The 26288-nt window shown below is 55.6% G+C and overlaps 1 protein-coding gene across 2 annotated transcripts in view; it reads right to left on the bottom strand.

Annotated features, from left to right (window-relative positions):
• The window catches only part of AJAP1 (adherens junctions associated protein 1), a 103403-nt gene that overhangs the window by 37958 nt on the left and 39157 nt on the right, over nucleotides 1-26288 (bottom strand). For both annotated transcript variants that reach the window (XM_074334206.2, XM_074334207.2), the window contains exon 2: nucleotides 9744-10552. In XM_074334206.2, the coding sequence (XP_074190307.2) occupies nucleotides 9744-10552 (809 nt within the window). The remainder of the gene's footprint in view (nucleotides 1-9743; nucleotides 10553-26288) is intronic.

Genomic DNA, 26288 nt, shown 5'->3' with positions numbered 1-26288 from the left:
ATGGTAAGATTGCATTCTTTTTTATGGCTAATATTCCTGTGTATGTGTGTACCACGTCCTCTTCATCCATTCACCCTTCGATGGACATTTAGGTTGTTTCCATATCTTGGCTATTGTACATAGTGCTGCAGTGAAATGGTGGGGGGGGGCGTGCAGATATCTCTTCAAATTAGTATTTTTGTTTTCTTCAGATAAATACCCAGAAGTGGAATTGCTGGGTCATAGGGTAGTTCTATTTTGAATTTTTTGAGGAACCTCCATACTGTTTTCCACAGTGGCTGCACCAATCTGCATTCCCACCAGCAGTGCACCAGCGTTCCCTTTTCTCCACATCCTCGCCAGCACTTGTTGTTTGTTGATGTATTGTTGACAGCCATTCTGACTGGGGTGAGGTGGTATCTCACTGTGGTTTTCTTTTGCATTTCTCTGATGATTAGTGACATTGAGCATCTTTTCTTATGTCTATTGGGCATCTGTGTGTCCTCTTTGGAGAAATGTCTAGTCAGGTCCTCTGCCCACGTTTTCATCAGGCTGTTTGTTGTTTTGATATCAACTTGTGTAAGTTCTTTATATATTTCAAATATTAACCCCCTACTGGATGTATGATTCGCAAATATCTTCTCCCATTCACTAGGTTTCCTTCTCATCTTGTTGATGGAAAGGTTTCCTTCACTGTGCACAAGTATTTTACTTTGATGTAGCCCATTTATTTATTTACTTACTTACTTCTTTACTTATTTATTGCTTTTGTTTCTCTTGCTTGAGGAGACTGGCCCAAAAAATATTGTTAAGACTCATGTCAAAGAGCTTACTGCCTATGCTTTCTTTTAGAAGTTTTATGGTTTCAGGTCTTACATCCAAGTCTTTAACCTATTTTGAATTTATTCTTGTATATGGCAGAAGATAGGGGTCCAGTTTTATTCTTTTGCACGGGTCCGTCCAGTTTTCCCAACACCATTTATTGAAGGAAATGTCTTATGCCCGTCATGTACTCTTGCCTCTTCTGTCGTAGATTCATCAACCATGTAGGCGTGGGTTTATTTCTGAGTTCCCCATTCTGTTCCATTGTTAGGAGTTTCCTTGTTTATGTTTGTATGTCTGTCTGCTTGCTGTCCCTGGAGAGGCAGGTGCTTGGGACAAGGAAAGGGGACAGCTGGCACAGGGGCAGGCGAGGGCGAGGAAGGGGTTTATCCTGGCTGGAAGGCTGCCCCTGGAATGTCTAGGACTAGAGCAGGAGTTCTCGGGGACCAGAGGGAGACGTATTTGGTTGTCACGATGACTGACACCCACTGAGTGGGGCGGGAATGCCACCTGCCTTCAGTGCACAGGAGACGTGCTCACCACCAGCCCTCTCTTGTGTGACTTCCGAACGTCCCACCGCACGTCGCTGCTGTAAGCGCTCTGAGCCCCTGGAGGCTCCTGGTCCACATACAGGCCCCGAGTTGGTTTTGTTTTATTTTCTGCACGCTTTTCATGAGCACCAAAATCTCCAAGAACACAACCAACATGTACATCAAAAGAAGGCTGTACAGAAATTTGTACTAGACTTTGTGGGGTGATCACACTGGAAGGTATGTAAATGTCGGATGTTATATACCTGAAACTAATATAATATTGTATACCGACTATACTTAAATTAAAAAGAAAGTGTATTATTTTTGTCCTAAACATCGCGGAGAGTTGTTCAGCATTTTGGAAAGTCACCTGCCCTCAAGGTCCACATGGCACACCTGCCTCAGCTTGCTTTGCTGTCGCATTCCTGTGACACCAGAACGGGGGGTGGGGGGGAACGGGGACAGAAGGAGGGGGGAAGTGAATGAACCCATACCACCTTCTTAGGCCTTCTAGTATAGATGTGCACAGATCAGCGTTTATCACAAACTACTTCCCTCGATATTTCCTCTAAGTTACAGTCGGGCATTAGGTGAGTTTGTTGAACCTTTAGTTGCACTAGTTTCTATTTTCTATGAAAAGGTGAGCAGAGGGGGCATTACAAGTACATATTGTAAACTCAGGCCTGGGACTGGAGGGAGCAGGACGCTGTTCTAGGCACCGACCTTTCCTTCTCCTGCCCCCTGGCCTCTTCTCCCAACCCAGCGCCTCCAGCTGCCTCTGTGCTCCTGGGCTGTTCCTGTGCCCCTGCCCCCCCCCCCCCCATGGGTGACGGTGGATTCTCTCCTCGCTGCTGCCCCTACTGGACAGCATGTGAAATCACATGGTGGCGGCAGGGACCCTTCCAGCCACTGGCATGGGTTCCGGTGATGGACAGGCAGACCCCCACAAAGCTTCTAGAAGACCGAGAGGACAGGGAAGCCTCTTCTATCACTGGATCTCACATGGACCCAGGTCCTCCCAGTGAGTAAGGGGTCAGCTTCCTCTTGGATTGAGGCCGCCCACTCAGGATGTCCTGATGCTTCCGGCAGCGGGAGTGTGAGGTGGGGAGGGTCCCCCCAGAGTCACGGAAGGTGAGGACGGCTGGGTTCAGACACCCCTGGCCCCTCAGCATCAGCACCTTCCCCCCGATTCCTAGATTAGTTTTAAGAACATGAAGAGCAAGGCACGAGCTTGGCAACCTGGAAAGGCTGTTCGGGCTCCTTAACGGGAAGGGAGGGGGTGCAGAGAAGCCAGCTGTCCCCTTACAAAGGACACAGTGACTGGCCACTCCAGCACACACACCTCCTCCCCCAGGTCTGGTTCCTCGAGACGGCGCTCCCACCAACCACACGAGGGGGGCTGCTGATCTGACACACTGTGGGGGCTCCACAAGGTTTCCTGGGGTCGGTGTGACTACCTGAAGCCTTCCAGGGCAGTGGAAGGTCACAGAGAAGCAGGGTCTGCATATCCCAGTCCCAATTCCTTCAGGGGAGAAGATACAGGAAGTGCGTCCCCTGCACTAATGCCATCCCACCCCCCAGTGCTGCCACACGTGAGGCATGTTTCCCAGGCCTCCTGACTCCATCCGCGTGGCCCCAGCACACAGCGAGCTTGGCTTTGCATCTGGGTTACACAGTCCCGTCTCAGAATGACCTGACAAGATACAAGACATGACCCAGTTCTGCAGGTGGAACAGCCCAGATCCGCACCCCCACCCCAAGGTCACGTGACACCACTAAGGCCACACCACTAAGGCCACACCACCGGCCAGCGTGCTGGGCAGCCAGGGCCTGGGTCAAGGCAGCTGCTTTCTCGGTTGGCACCAGCTTCGTGCCCCCGTGGCCCATCCCTGGATTATCTCAGTGGGGAGATTCTGAGCCCCGCTGCTGAAAGAAAGTTCTGGAAAGAGAAACTTACTCCTGTGTTATTGCTGATCATTACCTCCTAGTAACAGACTTCAAGGCGGAGATTCACTGAAGCAAAGCCCCGAGGCCCGTCTGACCATATGGCACACGCGTCACGTGTCTGCCGTGAGTTTGGCTGAGTCTCTGGAACTGGGTGGGGCCACAGGGGGGAACTAAAGCTTCACTCGCAACCCACCTGCTACCAAGGGGAGGCCGATGCTTCTTCTACCAGACGTATTCACCTGGGATCCTTTCAAGTGAGATTCCTGGGCAGGTGTCTGCCCAGCTCAGGGAAGGGTCGCTTTTCCCCATCCCCCGCCCTGGGCAGCTCTGGGATCCAGTGCAGTGTCTGCCCTGCCGGCCCCAGGACAACAAACTGTTAACACTGAGAAGGAGGGAAGAAGGGACATCCGTCCCCAGCATTCACCGTTCACTGATGACAACGCGGGGACAAGCTGGACAAGGCCATTTTTCTAGCAGAAGGAACAAAGGGCCTCACAAGTGCTTAGGTCCCATCAGAGCTGGAGGAGGGGCTTCGAGGGTTTTCTCACCCAGCATCTCTCTGTTCTAAAGGTGAGGCGCCTGAGTCCTGGGGGGAAAAGGAGGGGGGCGCCTGCCCAGCTCCCTCCATCCTCCAGGCCTCTGGGCTTACACGAGCTCTGGCCTCCCCACCCACCCACAACCGCCCCCACCTCCCCTGCTTCCTGTCCTCTCTACCTGAGCACACCCTCCCCATCAGTCAGGACTTGGACTCATTCATCCTCCAAGAAAGCTGGCCTGGCCCTTCCTGCCTGGAACAGCCCCTTCTCCTTGGGTCCATGTTTCCAGAAGAGCAATTACGCAATAGCTGCGCTTTGGTTTGCTGACATTTCCTCTCCAGACCGTAACTGTCATTTCTCTCTTGTCCGAGCTTGTGTCCTTACCTGTCTCCCCTCCCCAAATAGGTTTTTAAATGCCTTGAAATGAGGGCAGGGGGCCAGGTTTTCCAGCCTCCCTCCCCACCCGAGGCGCAGCATGTTTTATCAACTAAGTACGGACTTGAGGGTTCACAGTACAATTGAGAAAGGGGCCAGAAATTCCAAAACCGGTCTTCTAAACATACCCAAAAACAAATTCTAAAAATGATGTTCTGTCTAATATTTAATCTCAATGCCTAGAATAATTCCCCTGTGAGTGGATGAAAACCATACATTCAATCCACCATTCGTCAAACGGATCTCTTATCAATCCAGTATTTAGTGAAGGGCCAGATGTAAGGAAGACACCCTCTGGAGAAGCGTGCCTTCTGCAAGTCCCAGGTGCCTGAAGAGCCAGTAACCCTGCTCACCCTTAAAGGAAACTGAGTCTGGAGGGCCTGGCAGAGGAAAGGGGCCGGGAGAGCAGCCTGGCAGCTCCCAGGTACAAATTGCCTCAGGATAGGCACTGCAGATCTGCAGGAATTAAAGGACCTTCAGCTCCCTAACTGCTCTCAGAAGGAGAATGAGACCCTGGGGGAAGCCAAGAAGCTTAAGGAGCACTAAATGCAATAAGTTGGAGCAAGGAGCATGTGAAAGGGAAATAAACGGAAGCAGTGATAGAGTCATCTGCACAAGAATTGCAGGCTGGCTTTAATGAGTCGGAGCGCATTTATCCATTTGGTGTGCACACAGCTTTGCTCAGCAAAAGCAGAGGCGCGCTCCGGGAGGCTGGACGGGATCAAGACACGTGGGCAGACACGCGCCGCCCGCCCGCCCCTGACCACGACAGATCACCATCTGCAACCACGGCAGCAGGACGTGCCACGCGTCATCCATTCAGTTAAGACCCTAAGGACGAGCCCCGCCATTGACAAAGTTTAGGAGGCTCTGCAGCGTTCCGAACGCGCCTTTGTTCATTGATGCTTTATCCCAATTAAGCCACTCCAAACTTTTCAAGTTCATGAGTCAGATAGCTTTAAATCAAGGACGGACTCACTTTGCTGGTAGCAAACACCCAGCAAGTTAATTGAAGACAGCTCAGCATTCAAACCACCTTCGCAGCGTTAAACACAGGGGGAGGGGCACTGCTCTCCCTCCCAGTCCAATCCTGGTGCTCAGAAAATGTTTCGTCATCATGAGACCAGCTCCCGAGGTTGTTCCACTGTTTAGGTCAGGTGACCACTGGGGCGAAAGAAGGTGACACCAGCCTGTCCCTGGTGCTTACAGAGGGAGGCGACTGAAGGACACCGAAGGCCCCCTAGTGACAAGGACAAAGCGACTTAGAAATCATCCTTGGACACGCATGAGTGAATTCCAATGTAAAAAGTACCAGGCAGGCCTGGGATGACATCTGAGCCATCGTATCCTTGAGCTGTCGGGTATCACAAAGGCGTGATTGATCCAAATGGGAACAAAACCTGAATGACAATGGAGACCTACCTAAAGGGTTTCTTGGTCCCTCCTGGGCGGTGCACGTTCAGACAGTTACCATGGACATCTGAGAACACACCAGAGGTGTCCGAACAGGTAGGAGAGTCTCAAGGCGCAGGTGCCTGCAGGCAGGGTCTAAGCACGTCACGTGCAGGAAACTTTCAGAGAGCACTTGCTGTGTGCCATGTGTCTGTGGCCCAGGAGACCCCACAGCAGGCAGATGCAGCCATGGAAATTCGCGGGCTTCAATTCCCCACAACTCCCTTTACGAGTTTTAGATCAAAGCCCAGGAAGCGACTTTCTTTTTTTTCCCCGAGAGACTTTGTGTTTCCAGATTCAGAACACGACCAGCAAGAGAGCTGTCACAGGAGGATGGTGCTTCACTCTGGGGAACGTTCTTCTCTTGACCTCCAGTGAACTTCTGACAAACCCTCTGACACATGAGTGAGGCTGGAGCTCAATGTCTCGGTGAGCCTGAGCCATGTGATTTTTCATCCCAAGAGGTTCCTGGCCAATGCCATGTATGCCTCTGCCTGGAGCACTAATGTCAGGGATGAGGACATGGGACCTCATCAAATGACCTCATCAAATGACTTTACAAAGGAGTGTCAAATGGAGCAGCAAGTTGGTGGCAGCAAATCATCTCAAGGAGAACAATCACTGTTGTCATCGTTATCACCATTGTCACTATCGCCATCATCACCACCATCGTAACCACCATGACCATCATCACCATCACCACCATCATCACCATCACCACCATCACCACCATCGTCACCACCATCACCATCATCACCACCATCACCATCGTCACCACCACCACCACCATCACCATAACAATCATCACCATCACCATCACCACCACCACCACCATCACCATCATCATCACCATCACCATCACCATCGCTACTGTCTCCATCATAATTGCCACCATCATCATCATCACCATCATTATCTTCATCATCATTGCTACCAGCATTCTCATGTTGACAGCAGCAAGCTTGTCAACAGCACTGAGTACCCGGCATGTATTATCTCGCTTAATCTTTACAACATTACAAGATGGTTAATTCTGCAATTCCCACAGAGTCACAGAGAGGACAAGCAAGTTGCCCAAGTTCACACAGCTAAGACAAGATGAAACCAGATGTCTGAAGGCAGGCAGTGGCACTTTTAACCACTACACTAAAACTAGAAGAAATTTCCCAATCACTTTGCTTGCCGGGTGACTCTGCGAGAGGTGCCCTTTGACAATTCCAGTGGCTATTCCATGTAACGTTAGCTCCTGAGGGATTTCAGAGTGCCCCAAATCACCAGCCTCCTGCCCTTCCTATGCCCACCATTGCCTGTGCTATAGACACACAGGAAAATGTAGCATGCCCCTTGTAAACAATTCTCTACAGAAGCAAAAATAAAGTTCACAACTCCCCAGATCGGTTCCAAACATCCACTCTTGGACAGTGGAACTAACCATGAATTCTTCATATCACTTCCTAAAACCTGGCCTCCAGTCCCCAGGCAGCGAGTGAGCAAAGCTAGGTGTCCTGGGATGACAGGACCCATGGCCCTGGCAGCCTGTTTGCCCTTAACACCTGCAACGTTCCTCTTGGAGTCACTCTCGCTGGGTATAAAAACAACTCGCATGTCTGGAGCTTCTGTGGCGCCAGGCACAATATTTTACATTTGGTGTCGATTCACTGAGTCCTCACAGCAACCATTTGGGAGAGACATTAATTTTGTTGATGAAAAAAGTGAAGCCAAGAGAGACGAGAACCTTCCCAGGGTCATACGGCTCCACGCAGCAGAGCCCAGACCCACACAGGAATGTGCAGTCTGAAAGGCCCTGCTAACCACGGCACGCACAGCCCTGGGGTCCCCGAGACCACCTTTGCTACCTTAAATTCTGCCTGAAAAATGTGTGTGGCAGTCCCACTCCACAGTCTACATCTGATGACTGCCGAGGCCAAGAGGACTTGCAGGATGCCTGCTTGGGCTCTCAGTGTCACTTACGGAGGACAGCTGAGCTTTGATGAGCTCCTGTTGGAGGAAACATCTCAGCATTTCCCGTCTGTCCTCACCTTGGTCGGGAATCTGAGGACCGCCTGCTCTCCACCCGCAGCATCCCGCATCGCTTCCCAGAATTAACATTTGTCTGCATTAGAACCACATACTTCCCCCCCTTTAAATCTGTTTTGCTAAACAAATTAACCTAGCACCAGATTATATTATGAAGAACCATAAATCTTTTCCAAGATAAGCATCTGTCGAGTTGGATTAGCAACATCCAACATCCTGTGAATTAATTTGCTAAGCCTCACAATGCCATCCCAGCATTTAACTGTAGGAATAACAAATACAATTTGGAATAAATGGGAACTGGTTTGCTCATCCATGTCCACATAGTAAGTGACGTATGCAGATGACAGTAAATGAATGTAGCACTAAATGCCGTTATGAGGATGACTCGTGAGTCTGAGGTTAAAACGGATGCTTTGTGAACTGCTCTCGGGCGCCTGGCCCAGAGATGCTGATTCGCAGGCTCATGTGTCTGTAGATTCCAGAAGGAGGCTGCTACACAGGGCAAGGCCTGTGCACAGCCCTGCAGACCGGCCCCCGTGCTACTCGCAGGCTCCTGGCCCCCGCTCCGGGCATTGAGAGGGAGCTGGGTTTTGCTTTCACAGTTATGTTGCTCTCTAGGGAAGAGGAGCTCAGAATGAAAACCCCAGCTCTCTTGTCCTGGTGCAGGAAGAAAGTAGGCCAAGGAACAAAAGCCACCCACTCCACAAAAACCCATCCAACTACTGGCCACAGCCTGCCTGCCTGCTGGGATGCAGAGTCGAGTGCAGAGGCCAAGTGCAAAGGAAACTGTGGCAAGTGTGCTGCCAACATACCCTGAGCAACGATTCTCTCCTTCCCCTGGGTTTTGAAGAGGATCTGCCTGGGACCTGCGGAGCCCAGACTCTGCAGTGGAGAAAGGAGGGGTGGGGTGGGGTGGGGTGGGGGGACGGAGGCTGCCGGTGCTTGTGCCTAGACTTGCGTCATCACCTTTTACTAAGCTGGCAAACACGGCTGATTGTCTAGGACGTGCATGCAGAGGTCCGACCTGTGTGTGAACTTGGGAGTCACGGTGTGGCGTGGGCTGCCGCCTGTCCACAGAGACAAAGGGAGCTGGAGGTGGGTTGGGACACAGGGGTCCCTGACTCTGAGCTTTCCCTTAGCTGGTCACGAAGCCAGGTTCATGCTGGTGGCTACCAGTGAAGGGACAAGCTTTGGCCTGGGAGATTTCTAAGGGCTACTCCTTTGGGCACAATTGCAGGATGAAGCACAGGAGGAGAAAGAAAAACAAAACTACATTGCAGTAGACATTTCAAAGCCAAGAAACAGTAATGGTCCATACGTGCCTGGAGTAACAGAGGCAGAAGAACCAAAGACATTTGTTCCGATCGCCACCCTCCAAAAATCTCCAAGGAAATGACATTCCCCAACAGGGGTCACTTGGGAAGTTCTTCCCTACATCTGGCCTTGGTCTCTCCTACTGTCTAAAGTGATTCTTAATTCTGGGCCAATCTGGCAGTTGCCACTCCACAGAGCCACACCCTTGAAGGTTTGTGAAGACACCACATGGCCCCCAGTTCCATTAACTGTGCCCACTTACTCCCGAGCTGGCCCCAGGGGACGAAGTTCTGCCATTCTGGAAGATGGGGCTTTGTGTCCGGCGGGGCTCGGCTGCCCCGACACGGGCACAGCAGGCACCGCACCACTCTTTGGTCACCACCAAGGATGGAAGCTCTCCCTTTACCCCCCACCCGCCACAGCAGGCTGGCTCCTCCCTCCAGACCACAAGCTGTTTTAGCCAGTGTAGTATGAACAAGTTCACAGAAATGCAGGATCCACCTCTCCTGAAGGCCCCACACCCAACTCTGGGCCCTTTGCCTTTTTTTCGGTGCTGCCACTGGGAACCATCGAGTGGCAGGAAGAAGCAGCCTCATCTGAGCACAGATCAGCACCCCTCCCAAGCCACGTCCCCGGGTATCCCTCCCCCACCCCATGAACCCCAACCGGAAAAGAGGGAGCGTACCTGAGGTCTCCCCCAGAATCCGCGGGGGCTTGGTGTCTTTGCCACTGTCTTTGCTGGAACTGGTAGAAGGCTCTGTTGTGCTAACCCCAAACGGGATCCTATTCCTGGGGTCCAGGGGTGCGGTGACCCCCTTAGTCTGCAGCGTCATGGAGGTGGCCATGGTGGCCGTGGTGGCCGTAGTGGCGGTGGCCACAGTTGTCTTTCGCGTTTGGAAGATGGAGACCGTGGTGGGACCGTAAATACCGGGAAATGTGTTGGACTCCGGGGCCTCCTCCTCTCCCGTGGGCCCCCACGCAATGAACTCCGTCTCTGTCGTGGACCTGCTGCCTCTGAAGTCAAAACTGCTGAAACCAGCAGGCCGCAGGTGCCTCTTCCCCCTCCGCAGGAGGGCCTGCGGGTCCGAGATGGCCCCGGCCCCCACGGGCGATGAGGCGGAGGGCGGAGCGCCCGGGGAAAGACTGGGTTTGGCAGCAGCTGGGGGCTTGGCGAGCTCCCCTTTGGGTACCAGGGCGGCCACCTGGTCCCTGGGTCTGTGCGCCCGTTTGGCACGGGAACTTGGCATCTGCCCATGACTGCGCTCCATGCGGGCCGGGCGGGGACTCCACACGGGGGCCGGGATCCTGGCCGGCTGTCCACTCTTAAGACTCCACAAGCGCAGGGGCCGGTGCGGAGGCCGCGGCAGCAGCCGGAACTCAGGGCCCGGGCCCAGGGCCTCACAGGTGGGCAGATCCACGGCGAGCTGAAACATGGCTATAAGTATCCAAGCATGGCTTCCTAGGGAGCAGCCCGGCCAGCGGATGGACATGGAACTGCGTGGAAAAGAGACAGGAGTGTCAGTGAGGGGGCGCTGGGGGGCTCTGCCGGTGGCTCTCCACCCGCACTGTGACAAGGAACCGCTCCTCTTGGTAATGAGAGCTAATCTTAACTTCAAAAGGGAAACCGAAACCCTTCATTAGTTACTTCAAAGACCTACTCAAGTGCGATCTAATAATCAGCATCTGAAAAGATAGTCCCAACCTCACATGTTCATAAGCGCTGGTTCCCACCTCCCCCACCCCCCACCCCCCTGCACGTCACATGTCACATCTCTCCAAGAAGCCGGCAATGCACGGGGCAGGTCGATAACCACTGAATGGGAGGAAACCAAGTCCCCAGCCCCCCAGCTGTCAGCTAACAAGAGGACCTGGAAGACCCCACTTTGCTTTCACCCAGAATAAAACAGAGGCAGCCAGGGGACAGGAGGCGAGGAGGTGGCACAGCCGGGTCCAGAGCACCCGCTTTCCTGGATGTCACAGAGGTTACCCAACCCAAGGTGGGCGACTAAGCATTGCAGCCGCCTGTGCTGAGGTGTAGAGGGACAGGTGTCCACTGTCAGTGAGGACCAACCTGTGGGACTTCACGGGCACGTCCCGAGCCCCTGCGACCACCCTGTGCTATGTGCTCTGCAAACCCCACCACTTCCCCTCCCCCTCGTATCTCAGTCAAAAATGCGTATTTTAAAGCGGGCTTGTGGCCTCAAATGCCTTACTGAGCAAAGCTTCTTATGTTTGTCCTTCTCTGGATTTTGCTCAGGAAGGTACGACCTGCTGTGAATACGTGGAAAGTTCATGGAGGCGCCAGCTGTGCCCACGTGCGCCTTCTCGCATTTCCTCTTCCCCTATTTACCTTCAGTGCAGGTGCCCTCTTAACCACCTCAGGTCCGGGGAGGCTGGAGAAAGGGCCAAACCCTGGAGAGCCTGGCGGGTGGCAGGCCACTTCTCAGTGTGGCTAAGCTTCCGGGGGAGACAAGCCAGGTGGGCTCCTGGAGCGTCACGTTGAAAATCCAGGGCTCGGGGACAGCCACGTGGAAGGGCGTGGGGATCCAGCCCACACGCCCTCTCCCACCAGCTTAGATAACTGCGCACGGGTTACAGGCGCCATTCAAAGTCAGTGCTCGTCACCAACGTCATGTCTGCAAATTGACAGGAGCCTAGAACTTTAGTGACTGTTGCAGGTGGGGTGGGCGGCGGTGTTCAGGGCGCCAGCCTGCAAAGCTGCTCAGAACCAGCCCCAGGGCGACAGTTTGGCAGCTTTGCTTTATAAGGTGTGGCACGACTTTGAAAAGGAATAAATCAGTGAGTGTGTGAGGGTGAGTCACTGTGTGCATGGGAGTGTGTCTCAGGATTGTGTTGGTGTGTGTGACTGTGCCCATGTGTGAGTGTGTCAGAGTGTGAGACTGACTGTAGAAGTCGGTACGAATTCACCCGTGTGCTAGTATGTCAGTCAGTGGATAAGTGTGAGTGTGTGGGTGTGTGTTGGTGTGCTTCTTTGTGTTGATACATGTGTGAGTGCTGGTGTGAGTTTGTATCTATGTGTGAGGGTGGCTGTGCGTGCGTCGGTGTAGGTGTGAGGGTGTCGGTGAGTGTGTGATGTGGCGTGTGTGATCCCCCCTCCTCTTCGAGCACGGAAGCCCATGAGGCTGGCCCTTCTCTCGTTGACACTTAGCAAAGTGCTGGTCTCCGCAGGTCACAGGATGTTGAAAGGAAGAAGGCTGTATTAATGAGCACTAATTACCAAAAAGGACTAATCCCCGAATAATAAGGCCCCAGTTTTTCAATCAGAATGAAAGTGCTTTGCTGCAGAAATTAGGAATTGCTCATTATGCTAATGCTCCACGCTGAGTTTCTGCCCGCGTGCAATTTGTGCAATTTCTCTGCACAGCCAGCCAAGCTCAGTGCAAGGACCAGAGCCACCACCACTGCACGCGGAATGTAGGTCAGTGTGAAATCTCCCGTGCACATGCTAAGGGCAGCTCCTTTGTGGCCACAGGTGATGCCGTGAAGAGGAATGGTTTAGAACCACTGGTTCTCCACTACTCTGCACAGTTGGACGGGAGTCAGGCCCTCCGGGAAATGAGACACTGCTTCAGGCAGGGGTAGTGCCTCAGCCCAGAGGGCACAACTGGCAACCATCAAGCACCACCAGGCCTCATCAGGCCCCACTAGGTACCGCCATGCTTCACCAGCCACCCCTAGGTCTCACCAGGTCTCACCAAACCTTACCAGGGCTCGCTAGGTACACCAGGCCTCACCAGACCCCACTAGGCCCCAACAGGCACTATCAGGCCCCACCAGGTACTACCAGGCCCCACAGGTACTGACAGGCCCCCCCAGGTACTATCGTGTCCCACCAGGCACTACCAGGCCCCACCAGGTACTATCAGCCCCCACCAGGTCCCACCCGGTACTACCAGGCCCCACCAGGTACTGACAGGGCCCCCCAGGTACTATCGTGTCCCACCAGGTACTGACAGGCCCCCCCAGGTACTGACAGGCCCCCCCAGGTACTGACAGGCCCCGCCAGGTACTATTAGGCCCCACCAGGTACTACCAGGCCCCACCAGGTACTGACAGGCCCCCCCAGGTACTGACAGGCCCCGCCAGGTACTACCAGGCCCCACCAGGTACAGACCGGCCCCACCAGGTACTATCGTGTCCCACCAGGTACTGACAGGCCCCCCCAGGTACTGACAGGCCCCACCAGGTACCACCAGGCCCCACCAGGTACTGTCAGGCCCCCCCAGGTACTGTCAGGCCCCCCCAGGTACTATCGTGTCCCTTCAGGCTGAATGAAGAGCAGCCCCATGCACACTTGCCTGTCATCAGTACTTTGAGAAATATCACCCCAGGAAATTAAAACAGCAGCACCTAAGCCTGTGCCTCCCTGCCTGCCCCTGGCATAACTTCACACACAGGATATTTCTGTCATTTTTCACCAATCATGAGCTGTAATTGGTTACCATAGAAACCCCCTCATTTCCACTCCACCCAGCTGTTATGCAAAAAAAACAACCAGTTGCAAAGGCTGGAGAGCTTGGTTTGTTTTCCCTCTTCAAGTCCAGTTTCTTCCTTTTTAAAGTGGTGAATTTGTTCAGACAGGGGAAGTGAGGAGACAAGTCAAGACAGAGGCCCCAGCCCAGCCCCCGCAGCCAGGAAACACAGGGCCAGGCAAGGGCCAAGACAGTCCCTCCCACAGAGACGGTTTCTTTATAGAGGTCACAGGTCCCAAACCCTCTGCTCTGGGGCTAGTCCCTCGGCCTGGATGTGCAATCTGTACCTTCCTGGTCCTGAGGCTCAGGTGGGGCATTCCTGGGCGAGGCTGCATCTTGGCGTAATGGGATTTGGCGACATCTGCCTCGACCATGTCTGAGGTGACAAATCACCTCTGTCCTCCTCCCTCCAGCTGGCCCTGAAACCAGGCAGGATCCCAGGAATGCTCTCCCACCAGACCCCACACAGCACAGGACTGGGAGCCCCCCAACTCCACACTCATTTCATGATTAAGATCCCTGGACCACTCACAGCCCTCGCAACCAGGAAGGCACCCCGGGACTGTCAGCCATTTCTCAAGATGGCAGGGGACCTCACACATCCTCAGGAGCGGGCCTCGCATCTGCTGATGACACCACGAACTGTCAGAGCTGGTGTGTGACACACCACGGAGGCCAGGTACACCACAGCGCAGGCAGAGACGGTGCCAGCTCCCCCAAACCCTGGGGCATCCACACACCCTCTTTGGAACATGCCCCCCAACCCACAAGGATGGCTACAAGTAGAAAGACGGACAATTCCAAGTACCGGGGGAGATGTGGGGAGACGGGAACCCTTAACATGTTCTTGGTGAAACAGAAAATGGTCCAGCTGCTATGGAAACCAGTTTGGGCGTTCCTCAAAGTCAGCTGACCCAGCAATTCCACTCTTGGCTACAAGCATAAGTCCACGTCCACACAAAAAGCTTGTGCATGGGAGCTCACAGCAGCACCACTTCATAACACTGGGAAGTAGAAACCACCCCAGGGCCCATCAACAGATGAATGGAAAGACAGTGGGGTCCATCCTTACCATGGAATGTTATTTGGCCATAAAAGCAAGTCCTCATAATTTCTCCAACATGGATGAAAATAGTATGCGAAATAAAAGAGGCCATTCACAGAAGGCGACGTGTCCTGCGACTCCATGGACATGACATGCCCAGAATCGATCAATCCATAGAGGTAGGAAGTAGATTAGTGGCAGGGGCTATAGGGAGTGACAGAAAGGTTATCGGGTTTCTTTCAGGGGTGACAAAAATGTCCTGGAATTAATAGTGGCGATGGCTGCACAACCTCGTGAATATACTAAAACCACTGAACAGTATACTTTGAAAAGGTGAATCTTAGGATACGATAAGTTGTATCTCAAGAAGTGGACGTGTGCAAGGGTGGTGGAAAGACCTCCTTGGGGTGCATTGCCTTGTGTCATCATCCTGGGCCCAAGCCCCGGGCCGGTGGGAGGAAGGCAAGGCTGCTGAGGCCTGAGCCGGGCTCTCTGAGCTGTAGGCGAGACTTTTCAGATCCATCCACGCGCTCCTCGCTGGGACTCGCTGCGTCCTTGGGTGCCTGGCTGCCCATGTCCACATTCCGTGAAGGACAGGCCTGGATGGCTCCTGTTCAGGGTCCTGGGCAGGGTCCAAGCCCAGACTTTCAGATGAAGACCAAACTCCCCCAGCCACCACCTCATCACCTGACGGCTTCCAAATGGGGATCTATGGCTCCATCTCACCTTATTTTCTAGTTTGCAGCTTTCTTGCTTCTCCCCTTTTACATTTTTATTGAAATCTTTTTTCTCCAAGAACAGTTTAATATGATTCTGCTAACTGAGATTCAATTCGATGCCTTCTGTGTATTTTCTCCACAAAATATGCAGGGGACACAAAGCCACCTCTTCCACGTAAGGTGACATTTCCACCCCCACCCCCCGCCCCGGGGACAGCTGCATCCCCTTGCTGGAGCACTGGGTCATGAAAACCTGAGCTGGGAGCTCACGCAGGAGCTCTGGGGCCACATGGCCCAGAGGCCGTCCCAGAATCTCCAAGATGGGGAGGGACTCAAGAGTGCCCGGCAGGTGGCCAGCCTGTCCCCGCACTGCCACGCACAACTCAGCAGCAGATGCCTGTGGACCACCCCTGTCCCCAAAGCATCCGCTCTTGGGCTCATCGTCAGCTGGCTTGGAGAATCCACAGTGGGAACAACTGTCCAGTGGGGAAATGGGCCTGGGAGTGGACTGTCACTCCCGCTTGCAAGCCCCCATTTTCTGTCCTTCACACGAGACGGTAGGAGCAGGTGGGTCCTGAGGTCGTCTCACCTGCTGAGAAATGCATGCGTCTGTGATCAGTAACTGACAGGCACAGCTAGACATAATTCCAGGGGCGCAGAGGGCATAGACACAGAGATGCTTCTTCCAGCACACAGCTCGCTCTTGTGCCCCGTGCTCTTTTGTGGGTACCCTCCCCCTGCAGACATGGATGTCCCTTTACCTGGGGCCCTGCTGAGTCTCCCTGCACCCTTCAGCATGACCCCCGAGTACGGACGCTTCCTGCCTTGCCCCCTTCTGTTGGTTTGTTTGCTCAAATGGATTTGTCATTTTAGGATAGCTGTAGATTTATGGAAGTGAAAAAGGAGAGTTCCTGCGTACTGTTCTCCCAGGGGCCCCAACGGTAAGATCCCATGTCACCGCGGTGTCCCTGTCTAACCCGGAGAAACACCGGGACGCTGACATGAACGAAATGCCACACCCTTCAGGTGGATGTCACTGGGTCTTCCCTAACATCCTTCTTTTGTCCCGGGACCCCACCCGGGACCCCACCCAGGACACCATGTGACATTTAGTCGTCATTTTCCTTAGGCTTGTCTTGGTCACAGTTGTTGTTGATGAACTGATAGTTTTGGGGAGAGCTGGTCAGGTAGTTTGTAGACTGTCCCTCCACTGGGGTTGCCGGATGTTTTCTCATGGTGAGACTGGGGTGAGGGGTACTTGGGAGGAGCCAGGGGTGCAGTGCCCTTCTCATCACATCGTGTCAGGGGCGCCTGCTGTCAACGCGACTTATCGCTGTGCTGTGACCTTGGTCACCTGGCTGAGGTCCTACCTGCCAGGTGTCTGCACTGAACGACTTCCTTCCCCTTCCCACACGCTGGTCTTTGGAAGCAGGCCACGAAGCACGCACACTCTTGGGGGGCACGCACGGTTTTTTTTAACTCTGCAAAGCTCACCCTTTGACAGCCAGAACAGGCCAGAGGAAACAGAATGGGACATAGCTAAGGGAGCAGCCATCCCGGAGTGCATGGTGGGTGATGGACATTGTTTTCCCTTTTAAAAAACCTATGTGCCGGCGCTTCCCGAGTATTGGCTGGCAGTGGGAGCCTGTGTTCCAGCCCCAGGGACCTGGAGGGAGGCAGAACGCCATGGAGCGCACGGAGAGCCACCTTCTAGAACACGATGGCCTATTCTGCTCTTTGCAGAGACAGGAGACCAAAGGGCAGGGTCCTGGACGGACGGAGCCAGCGGCAGGCCTTCCGAGGACACACCTCAGACCCTAAGGCTGAGGGGACAGCAACGGCCGTGCTCAACCTCAGAGTAAAACTCCAGCCGGGCCGGCCTTTCTCTTGTTACCCTGTCCTGCTCCTGATGAAACGTGCATTCCATCAGGAGGACACCTTTGCTCTTAGGTGGGAAGGGGGACCCTGGTGCCTGGTGCATAAAGGGCCCCAACACCCCCAGATTCTTCCAGATTCCATGCTGCTCCAAGTTCTCTGGCACTGCTGCCCCAGAGAGAGAGGGGTGCGGTCCCTGAGGCCACCAGACTTCTTCACAGGAGAACCTCTGGCTCCAGGCACGCTCAGAGGCCACTTTCACCCCATGTCCCCGGGTCAACAGGCGGCGTCACACTAGATTTCAGGAGCAGAGACCTAGCCTCCCTGACGCAGGGACACAAGGTCTGTCAGTCTCCATCCGCCAGCATCGGCTCAGAAAGGGAACACACCTTCTTTTGGATAGCAGTCACTGGCCCAGTTCTCCTAATGAAGAGAAGCGAGCGGTGAGTCACTTGCACGGCATTCCCAGCCTGATGTCACTGTGGTGTCCTGTCAGAGCCGCCTCGCTCCACCTGGCGAGTGACGACAGTTCTCAGCCCTTTCAGGAAAGGTGCTCGGGCTGCCTAGGTTTTCTTCCTCAGCGGCCCCAGTGGATGGATGCCAGGCACACACGTCGTATTTGACTCACAGAGGAGCGGCGTAAGAAGGATTCATTTGTGTTGGAGAGAAACCTCCAGAATGACAAGAAGTCTCTGGCTACTGTCCTTCCCCAGAGCATGGGGGTCCTCTTAGCACCCACGAGAGCAGATCTCACTCCTGGGTCAAGGGTCCCGGGTCTGAGCCTGGGAGGCGCTCAAGCCTGAGTGGACCAGGGAGTCGCTCCTGCCCACTCAGGGGCAGCCCTGCCAGCACCTGCAGAGAAGGCGCGCTCGCTGTCACGTCGCTTCCTCCCAAGGCCACGGTCCTCACAGGGGCTGTGTGAGAAGACCCTGAGCACACCCCAAATGCGTGGCCACCTAACCGCCCCACCGGGGTTCCCCGGCACCACCGGGAATCACAGGGTTTCCTGGCTGGAAGGAACAGTCGACAGTCCTCTGGTCCTGCCCACCCCAAAGTGGGCTCCTCAGCCAATGAGCTTGGGCCCGCGCCAGGTCACCAGCCTGAGCCTGACGGGAGCTGTGCTCAAGCAGTGGGTGAAGCAAAGTGAAAACGGTCTCTTGCTGACTCTTTCTCCTGAAGCATCTGTGGATGGATGGTCTCAGCCCAAACCCTCATTACTCGGATGATGCCAACGTGAGACCCACAGATGAGGGGGCCTGGCTGGGGGCACAGCAAGCTGGCATCAGACCTGGCCCGAGTTCAGGACTCAGGCACTTAAGCTCTCTGTGCTCAGTAACTGGGCCCCACAATCGTAAACCCGAGGGACCAGGGACGTACTAGAAGCAGCAGAGCAAACAGACAACCTGCCTAACCCATAACAGTGGTGACTCCACTCCCTGCACAGTCCATGGAGTGACTCTGCCCCGGGGGAGGGTGCGGGGTGGCACTGGGCCTTGGCAGGTGCCCCTCCACGCCCTTCTCCTATACAGCGGCCAGAGCTTCACGCTCTTGCAGAGGACACTGTCCTGGGCATGTCCGTGATGCCGGAGTGTCCACGGTGCATTTATGTATCAGTGCTTCTCACCTGGGGTGATTATGCCCCAGGGGACATGTAGCAATGTCTAGACGCACTTTTGGTTATGGGGAGCTGGGGGAGGGGGCGTTGCCGCTGACGTCTAGTGGGGGGAGGCCACAGACCCTGCTGAACACCCTTCTGTGCACAGGACGGCCCCCCACCATGACTTCCCCTGAACGTCCACAGGGCTGAGGCTGAGAAACCCTCTCACACATGCACGATCTGCTCCTCCCAGGTCCTGGTGAGGTGGGAATGACCATCTTCATCCCCAAGAGGGAAGAGACCAGGAGACGACTGACTAACACATGCCCCAGAAACAGCACGATTTGGTGGTGGTACCAGGGCTCAGGGCCAGCTGCCTGACTTTCAGTCCTGGTGCTGCGTGAGCTTGGGCAAGCCGTGTAACCGCTCTGTGCCTCAGTCTCCCCACTGGTAAATGGGGTGAACACGGGTACCCACACCAGGGGTGTCACGGGGACTGCACGGTGAACACGTTAGGTGTGGCTCCTCGTACGCACTCGCAAGCACCCCCCATGATCTCCCCACGTCCCTCGTGGCCCTTGATGGCTCTGAGGGGCCCATCGCCTCTCCCAGGAGCTCGGAGCAGGGCGTCTGCAGAACTGGGAGGCAGAGGACGCTGATCCACGGGCTGCACAGGTGCTGCTGGAAGGCGGCTGAAGGATAGCAACACGCTGGCATCTGGTTGCCGGGCAACGTGCCCGTGAGCATTCCGGAGGAGTGAGGTGGTGACAGGCAGTGGGTGGGTAGCCCTGGGGGCGGGAACATTCTGTCCCTGGGATGGGGAGTCAGGCTTCTGCGTGTCTGACGTTGGAGTGCCTGATGCCAGACGGGTCCCCGGCACCTTCCTGCAGCCACAGCGGGCAGGCCACCCACGGCCATCAGCCCCATCAAGCCCTGGCCTAGCCGGTCCCCTCGGCTCAGCTTCTGTCCCTCTTATTGCATCTGCGCCCTCTCCAGGCAGTGCCCAGGACGTGACCAGCAGCTGCCCCATGGCCGGGCACCTTCCTAGGTCAGCCAGCTGCCTTGCCAGGTGCCCTGGGCCATATACCACCCACGCTTCTTCTGCAGGTGGGAACAAAAGTGTGAGATGGGCCCCCGGCACGAGCTAGCCCATACCAGGGCCAAGCACTGTCTGTTCTCCACACCCTCTGCACAAAAGGGCAGAGCTGGCAAAGCCTGGCATTAATAGAGCTGGACTATAATCCTACCATCGGACAACCTCCCTCGGCTCAGAGCAAGGATGCTGAGAACGGCCTGGGAAGGCGACGTGGACTCTACAAAGCCCCGCAGAGGTGCTCAGCCCGGCCTCACGTGACAACCACCTGGGCAGGGGAGAGGGCAGTTACAAAGGCCGAGGGCCAGGCCTCACCACAGACCCACTGGCCAGCATCTTTGGGGACCAGCGGGCCCAATACCAGTAAAGCTTTCGGAAGCTCTGCTGGGTCACCCAGGGTTGCGAGCCGAGAAACAGCGTCTGTTTCTCACTCAGACCTGGGTTAATCCTACTTCATGTCCATCTGCAACAAGAGCTACAGGATGGGCGGCTGGTGGGGAGAGAAGGCATGCTGGGCAGGCCGCTGCCAAGTGACCCTTCAGGACAGGGGTCCTAGGCAGAGAAGAAACGCACAGCGGCCGGCAGCAGGTGTGACAGCTCCTCCCGGAGCTCACTGCCCTCCACCAGGAGTGTCAGGCCAGGAAGACACTCCTGGGAAACTTCTTATGCAATCATGTGAAAAGACAAGAGCCACGCTGCAGAAATGCATATTTGTGGAAAATAAGGCCAAAGAGAAGCAAGTGTGGAGACAAAGCTTGGAGTGGGCGCTGACAGAGAAAGGCACACGGATGGAGCAGTAGCTCCCGCCAGGCACGCAGCTAAGCATTTCACACGCGCTGTCTCCCGCCGTTCACACAGTAACCCTCCAAGAAAAACTGCTGTTACTCTCATCTTACAGAAGAAAGAAAAGCACCAAAATAGTAGCCGTGTTTTCCTCTGGAAAGAAGTCTCTGAACAATACAGCTGGAAGCAGGTGATGCTGACAGAGGTAAATATTCAGCCGCAGGAAGAAGCAGGTTCCAGAAAGGACATATCCCTCCAAGGTTTCGGGATGTGAAAACTGTCCTGTCACCTACCTCACGTTGGGAAGTACTCACGTCTCCTAGAGAATGTTCTGAGCCCTCAGATGCTGCCCCTGGTGAATACAGCTCATTATGGAGTCTCGTCCCTGAAAAGTGGACTCAGAAGAATAGATGTCGCCAGCTTCCAAAACACCCATTGACGTCCCTCTAGTTTCACGGGAAACATCTATTTTGGTTTTGCTGCAATTGTCGTGTTGGTATTTACGCACCTCAGTACGTGAGCCAGGCACTTTTTGAAGCCAACCAAGGAGGATGGAGGAGAATTACTGAGGGAGTCGCTGCCTCTTGGATTGACAAGCAGGGCGGCCGTGGGCCCCGTGGGTTTCCAGGATTGGCACTGACAGGGAGGGAGGGAGGTGGGTGCCGGGGGGGGGGGGGGCGAGGCACAGGGAAGGGACAGCAAGATGGCCAAGGGGACGCTTTGGGGTCAGGTCACTAGCTCACCAACACGATGGCCTGAGCAGGTCCCTTCACCTCCCTGGGCACCATCTCCTGCGGTGGTCATGTGCCCACCTTGTACAAGGGGATGTGACAATGACAAGATGCTGGCAGAGCTCTTAGCAAAGGGCCCAACAACGTTTGTTAGGCATGAAAGGAGGCCTGGACACCAGCCATGGGAGCTGAAGGCAGAGCGGCTACGTGTCCAGCGACGGAGAGGGGCGGTCAGCCAGAGGAGCCCTGGGGGACCCACTGAGGCTGGGACCCTCGTTCTCTCCACTGGGCTCCAGCCGAGCCTGCCCGAGCGGCTCGTCCCTGACCTCCAGGGCCCCCAGGACCAGCCCCCAGGAGGAGCTTCCTTCCCGGGATGCCTGCTCAGAGGGACCCAGTGTGTCTGAAGCACCGTGCCTTCATCAGGGGTAAACTGAGGAAGAGGAAATCAGTAGTTTCAGAGCTCAGAGCAGCATCATGAAGGAGAGGAAATGACAGAACAGCTGGCAGGAGCTACCTGTGCTGGACCAGGAGCTACACACAAAGGCAGCTGGGGTGGGGTCCCCGCAGACGACTGGGCACGGGGACAGGGCAGGTGACCTTGAAGCTCCTTCTGAAGGGCAGATTTCGAGTAGCAAGAGGAGGGAGGAGGAGGGCTCGGCCTTACACGGTCAGAAATAGACCTGCCCACCTAAGGGGTCTTGGAGAGCACACGGGTCCTCAGCCTCTCCACGCCCTGCCACACACAGGTCACCATCCTCAGTCCCTTACACCTGAGTGTAAATGGGGCTGAGATGGAATGGGGCCTTCACAGGGGTCCTGAGAATGAGCACGGGGGGCGGGGGGGTAGGGGACTTGCGGGGGCTCCTCTGTGGCCCATCCAATACCCCCACGCCCACGGATGGGGAAACAGGAAACAGTAACTTGGAGACAAGCTGGAATTGGCAGAAGTACATGAAGTCATCCAAGCAAATCCACAATGTAGGTCAAGTTCAGTCTCAACTCCAGCTACAGAGAGTTCCTGTGCTCCCAACAGGAGAGGAGTAGCAAGGAGAGGCCCTGCGGCCTCCCCACCTCATGGCCCCCTGCGCCCAACCCCACCCAGCGGGGAAAGAGCACCAGACACACGTCCCAACAGGGATGGATGGCGAGGCCGTGGAGATGCTGCCCTGGCAGCGGCCCAGGCGGTGACGGGCTCCCGAGTGAGCGTCTCAGTGACCTCTGGGACAGTCACGCTCCCTTCTAGGTCCTCGTTTGGCCGGCTCATTCACCCCATCCACGCCTCTAACAGAGGTGACCCACCCCCCATATTACTAACGAGGGCATGGACGTTCCAGAGATGTTGGCACGCGCGCCCGAGGTCGCCAGCCGGTAGGCAGTGCAACAAGGATCTGGCACCGGCCTGTGGGACTTGGGGCCCACCTTGTTGCTGCCCACCCTGCTCCCCAGGGCCCTGGGCGCAGAGTGAGGTGAGGGCCAGCTGCCAGCCAGCTCTACAGAGTCCGAGGGAGCCGGGGGACGTGCTGCCTGATGCGCACATCTCCGCTCTAACCACGGCCAATGGTTTCCAGGCTGTTTGGACACACACGACGGGGAACTCACTACCTCAAAAGAACAGAGAGAATGTGGGGCAGTGGCTCGGTTAGAAAAGCCTCCTGGTGTGAACCATACACAGTTTCTGGTGGTTTCTCCCTCCCGCTCCAGCTCTATCCTGTGGGGGACTCAGGACTAATCTACCCAGAGTGGTACTGCCCCATGCAGGTGGCCAGTGCTCACACACACACACCCTCTCTCTCTCTCTCACACACACACACACACACAGACACACACACACACACGGCCATAGACGGACACACATGGGCACACACAGGCACATACACACACTGACTCATGTATACATACACACAACACATACAGACACATGTACATATTTACACACATGCTTCCACACAGGCACACATATGCATGCACACACAGAAACAGACATACCTGCACAGACACTCGCACACACAAATTCCCAGCAGCCCCTTTTCTGGTTCTCCCAGCGTCCCTTCTGTTGGCACAGCTGTGAAACCCCACCACCCTGGCCGCCTCCATCGGGCACATACCCTCTCTCTTGAGTCTCCAAGTGGAATGTCCAGAGCTGGGGCGCAAACGCAGCTTGGCATAAGGCTGACGTGACAGCCACCACTAGCGTGGGGACCAGGCATTGTCAGTTGGGGAAATTCTTCCCCAAAGAACCCATGGAGCCACGCCAGCCAGGCAGCCCAGACACAGGGCTTCCCAGGAGCCAGAACGTGGCGCTCTTCCTAGTGAGGTCGTGGTGTCCTGATGACATCCGGAGAAGCAGGTGTCACAAGGGCCCCTGCCAGGATGCCTGCGGCATGGAACAGCACTTCCAGGAAGACCCAAAGCTGCTGGGCAGTGGCTGTGCCTTGAGAGGGAAGAAGTCCCCAAACCCTGCACTCCGTTGGACCAGGAGTCAGGAGGCCCCTACCCCCCGACCCCACAAAGCCTGGCCTCAAGCTCGGGGCAGTTCTGTGCAGAGGTCCCTGACCAGCTGCTGCTCCTTCCGAGCTGAGCTGAGCTGGGTTGCAGACTCACTGCCTTCACCTCTCGAGAGATGGTCCATGTGATTTTCTGGGCTACAGACAAGCTCCCTGGAGTTAGCAGCTCTGTCTGGCAGCATCTGTGACAGGCCGACATGCAGCTCTCACTTGCATCTCATCTCCATCTTATCTGAGCTCCAAGCTCCAGAGCGAATGCCCAACACAGGCAGGGCAGGAATGGTGGGCCCCGCTGTCCAGATGGGGACACTGAGACCCAAAGGGGCCAGGGCTCACCAAGGGGAAGGGCTGTTTGGGGCAGAGCCAGAACCTAGCTCTGGGCCACCTCCACGTGTCCCCCACACCACCTTCTACCATGGCAGGCAGTGACGTCACCAAGGGGGCTGAGCCAGCTCCTCTGAGCAGAAAGCAACGACCTTTGCTGTATCACTCAACCCTGTAACCAAGAATCGTGAGATAGTGTCACACGGCAAAGGTCCTCAGCTCCAAAGCTGGCCCTTAGGTGGAGAGGGGACAGAGGTCGGTGGTCCCAGGAGCACCGGGCTGATTTCCATGGGAGGAAGAGGAAGGAGAGAAGCGGCCGTCCACAGACACCATGCACCCCCTGGGCATGAGGCTGTCGCTGAGCCGGCCCTCAGGGGACATCTTCCTGGTGTGAGGACAACAGCCGACACCCGAGCCCAGAGACGCCACGTCATGTGCTGTGTGGGACGTGGCACAAGTTCTTCCACGAAGGGGGCTTTTCCACACCTGCCTACCCTCTCATCCCCACTGCAGCCCAATCAGACCTGGCTGCACCCTCTCTGTCAGGACCACCTGCCCCATGTCAGACCCGGCCCACAGGCCTCTGCTGTCACCAGCGTGACCTCTCGGCAGGATCAAGACAGCTGCCCACTCACTGCCTCTCACCAGTGAACCTTCTCTGGGGCCGCTCTCTCACCTCTCTGAGGTCCCGTCATGGGCTGAGTTGTGTCCCCTAAAGTTCCCTGGGTGAAGTGCTGACCCCCAGTGCCTCAGAGTATGACTGTTTTTGGAGGTGGGGTCTTTAAAAACGTGATTAAGTAAAATGAAGTCATGTGAGTGGCCCTACTTCCTTATGAAAAACAGATCAGGACACAGACACACACACAGGGACGACCATGTGAGGACACAGGGAGAAGACGGCCGTCTGCACGCCAAGGAGATGCCTCAGAAGGAAACCACCCTGCCGATACCTGGGTCTCGGCCTTCCAGCCTCCAGGACGCGAGAGCCGTTCTGTAGTTAAGGCCCAGGGTCTGTGGGCTGTCACGGCGGCCTGACTGACAGGCTCCTTCTCATCTCAGCTCCCAGCCGGAGGCGTTCAGGGCTCAGTGCCTTCACTCGTCCCCATCTTTACTCTCCCCCTAGGGCTTCCAGTCCGGTGGCTCTGACCACTGTACACGCAGGGCTCACTCACAACATGACCCCACCTCACAGGTCTGGACTGGGCTGGCCGGCCGGGCCTCACACCCTCGTGGCCAGCTCACAGAACGCACCGCGGCCCCTGAAAGCCCCGGCCCACTTCAAACTTGTGCACCCATCAGGGTGCCCAGGTGGCACCACCATTTACCAGGCTGTACAGCCAGAAATAAAGGCCACCTGATCCCACCCTTTCCTTCCTGCTCCCCAAAGCACACGCTCCGTGGGTCCTGTCCATGCCTTCCTCCCACACAGGGTTTCTCGGCAACACACGTGGACATTTGGGCCGGATCACTCTTTGTGGGGGGCCGTCCTGGGCACTGCAGGGTGTTTAGGGCACATCTGGCCTCCACCCACTACATGCAAATAGCAACGCCCTGCCAAGCTGGGGCAACCAAAAGGCCTCCTGACATTGCCACACGAACCCTGCGGTGCCCAACAGCAACGGCTGAGACCCACTGCACTGACCGGCATCCAGCCACTGTCTCCACCTCCACCTCTCCCGGCCGCCATCTTGCCTGGTCCACGCCCGTCACCCACTTCACTGCTCCCACCATCCATCCTCCACCCACAGTGACGCTAAGACTGTATGCTCCTTCCCCCTCAGTGTCCCTCCCCGGACATGTCCCCAGGTTTCACTTTGTGAGACTCACGAGTCATCTCCTCCTTAGTTTGATTCTTTGTGTCTCTCTGGAGTTGACATGAGAACAGGAACTGCGTCCGTTTTCTTCACCAGGGTCTCCCCAGTGATCAGAACAGCTCCCGGGGCAGAGCGGGCACCCCATAAATATTTGTGGAGGGAATGAATGGATGGGAAGGGGAGAGTGACTGAGTGGTTAAGTCACATGACCTCTGGAAGCCTGATCCCTCCGTCTGTCAGAGAGACGAGGCG

This window comes from Rhinolophus sinicus, chromosome 14, assembly GCF_057876585.1.
Source record: "Rhinolophus sinicus isolate RSI-liver-muscle chromosome 14, RSI-T2T, whole genome shotgun sequence".
Taxonomy (NCBI): Eukaryota; Metazoa; Chordata; class Mammalia; order Chiroptera; family Rhinolophidae; genus Rhinolophus; species Rhinolophus sinicus.
Note: the sequence above shows the minus strand (reverse complement) of the source record. Positions and strands in the feature narration are given on the sequence as shown.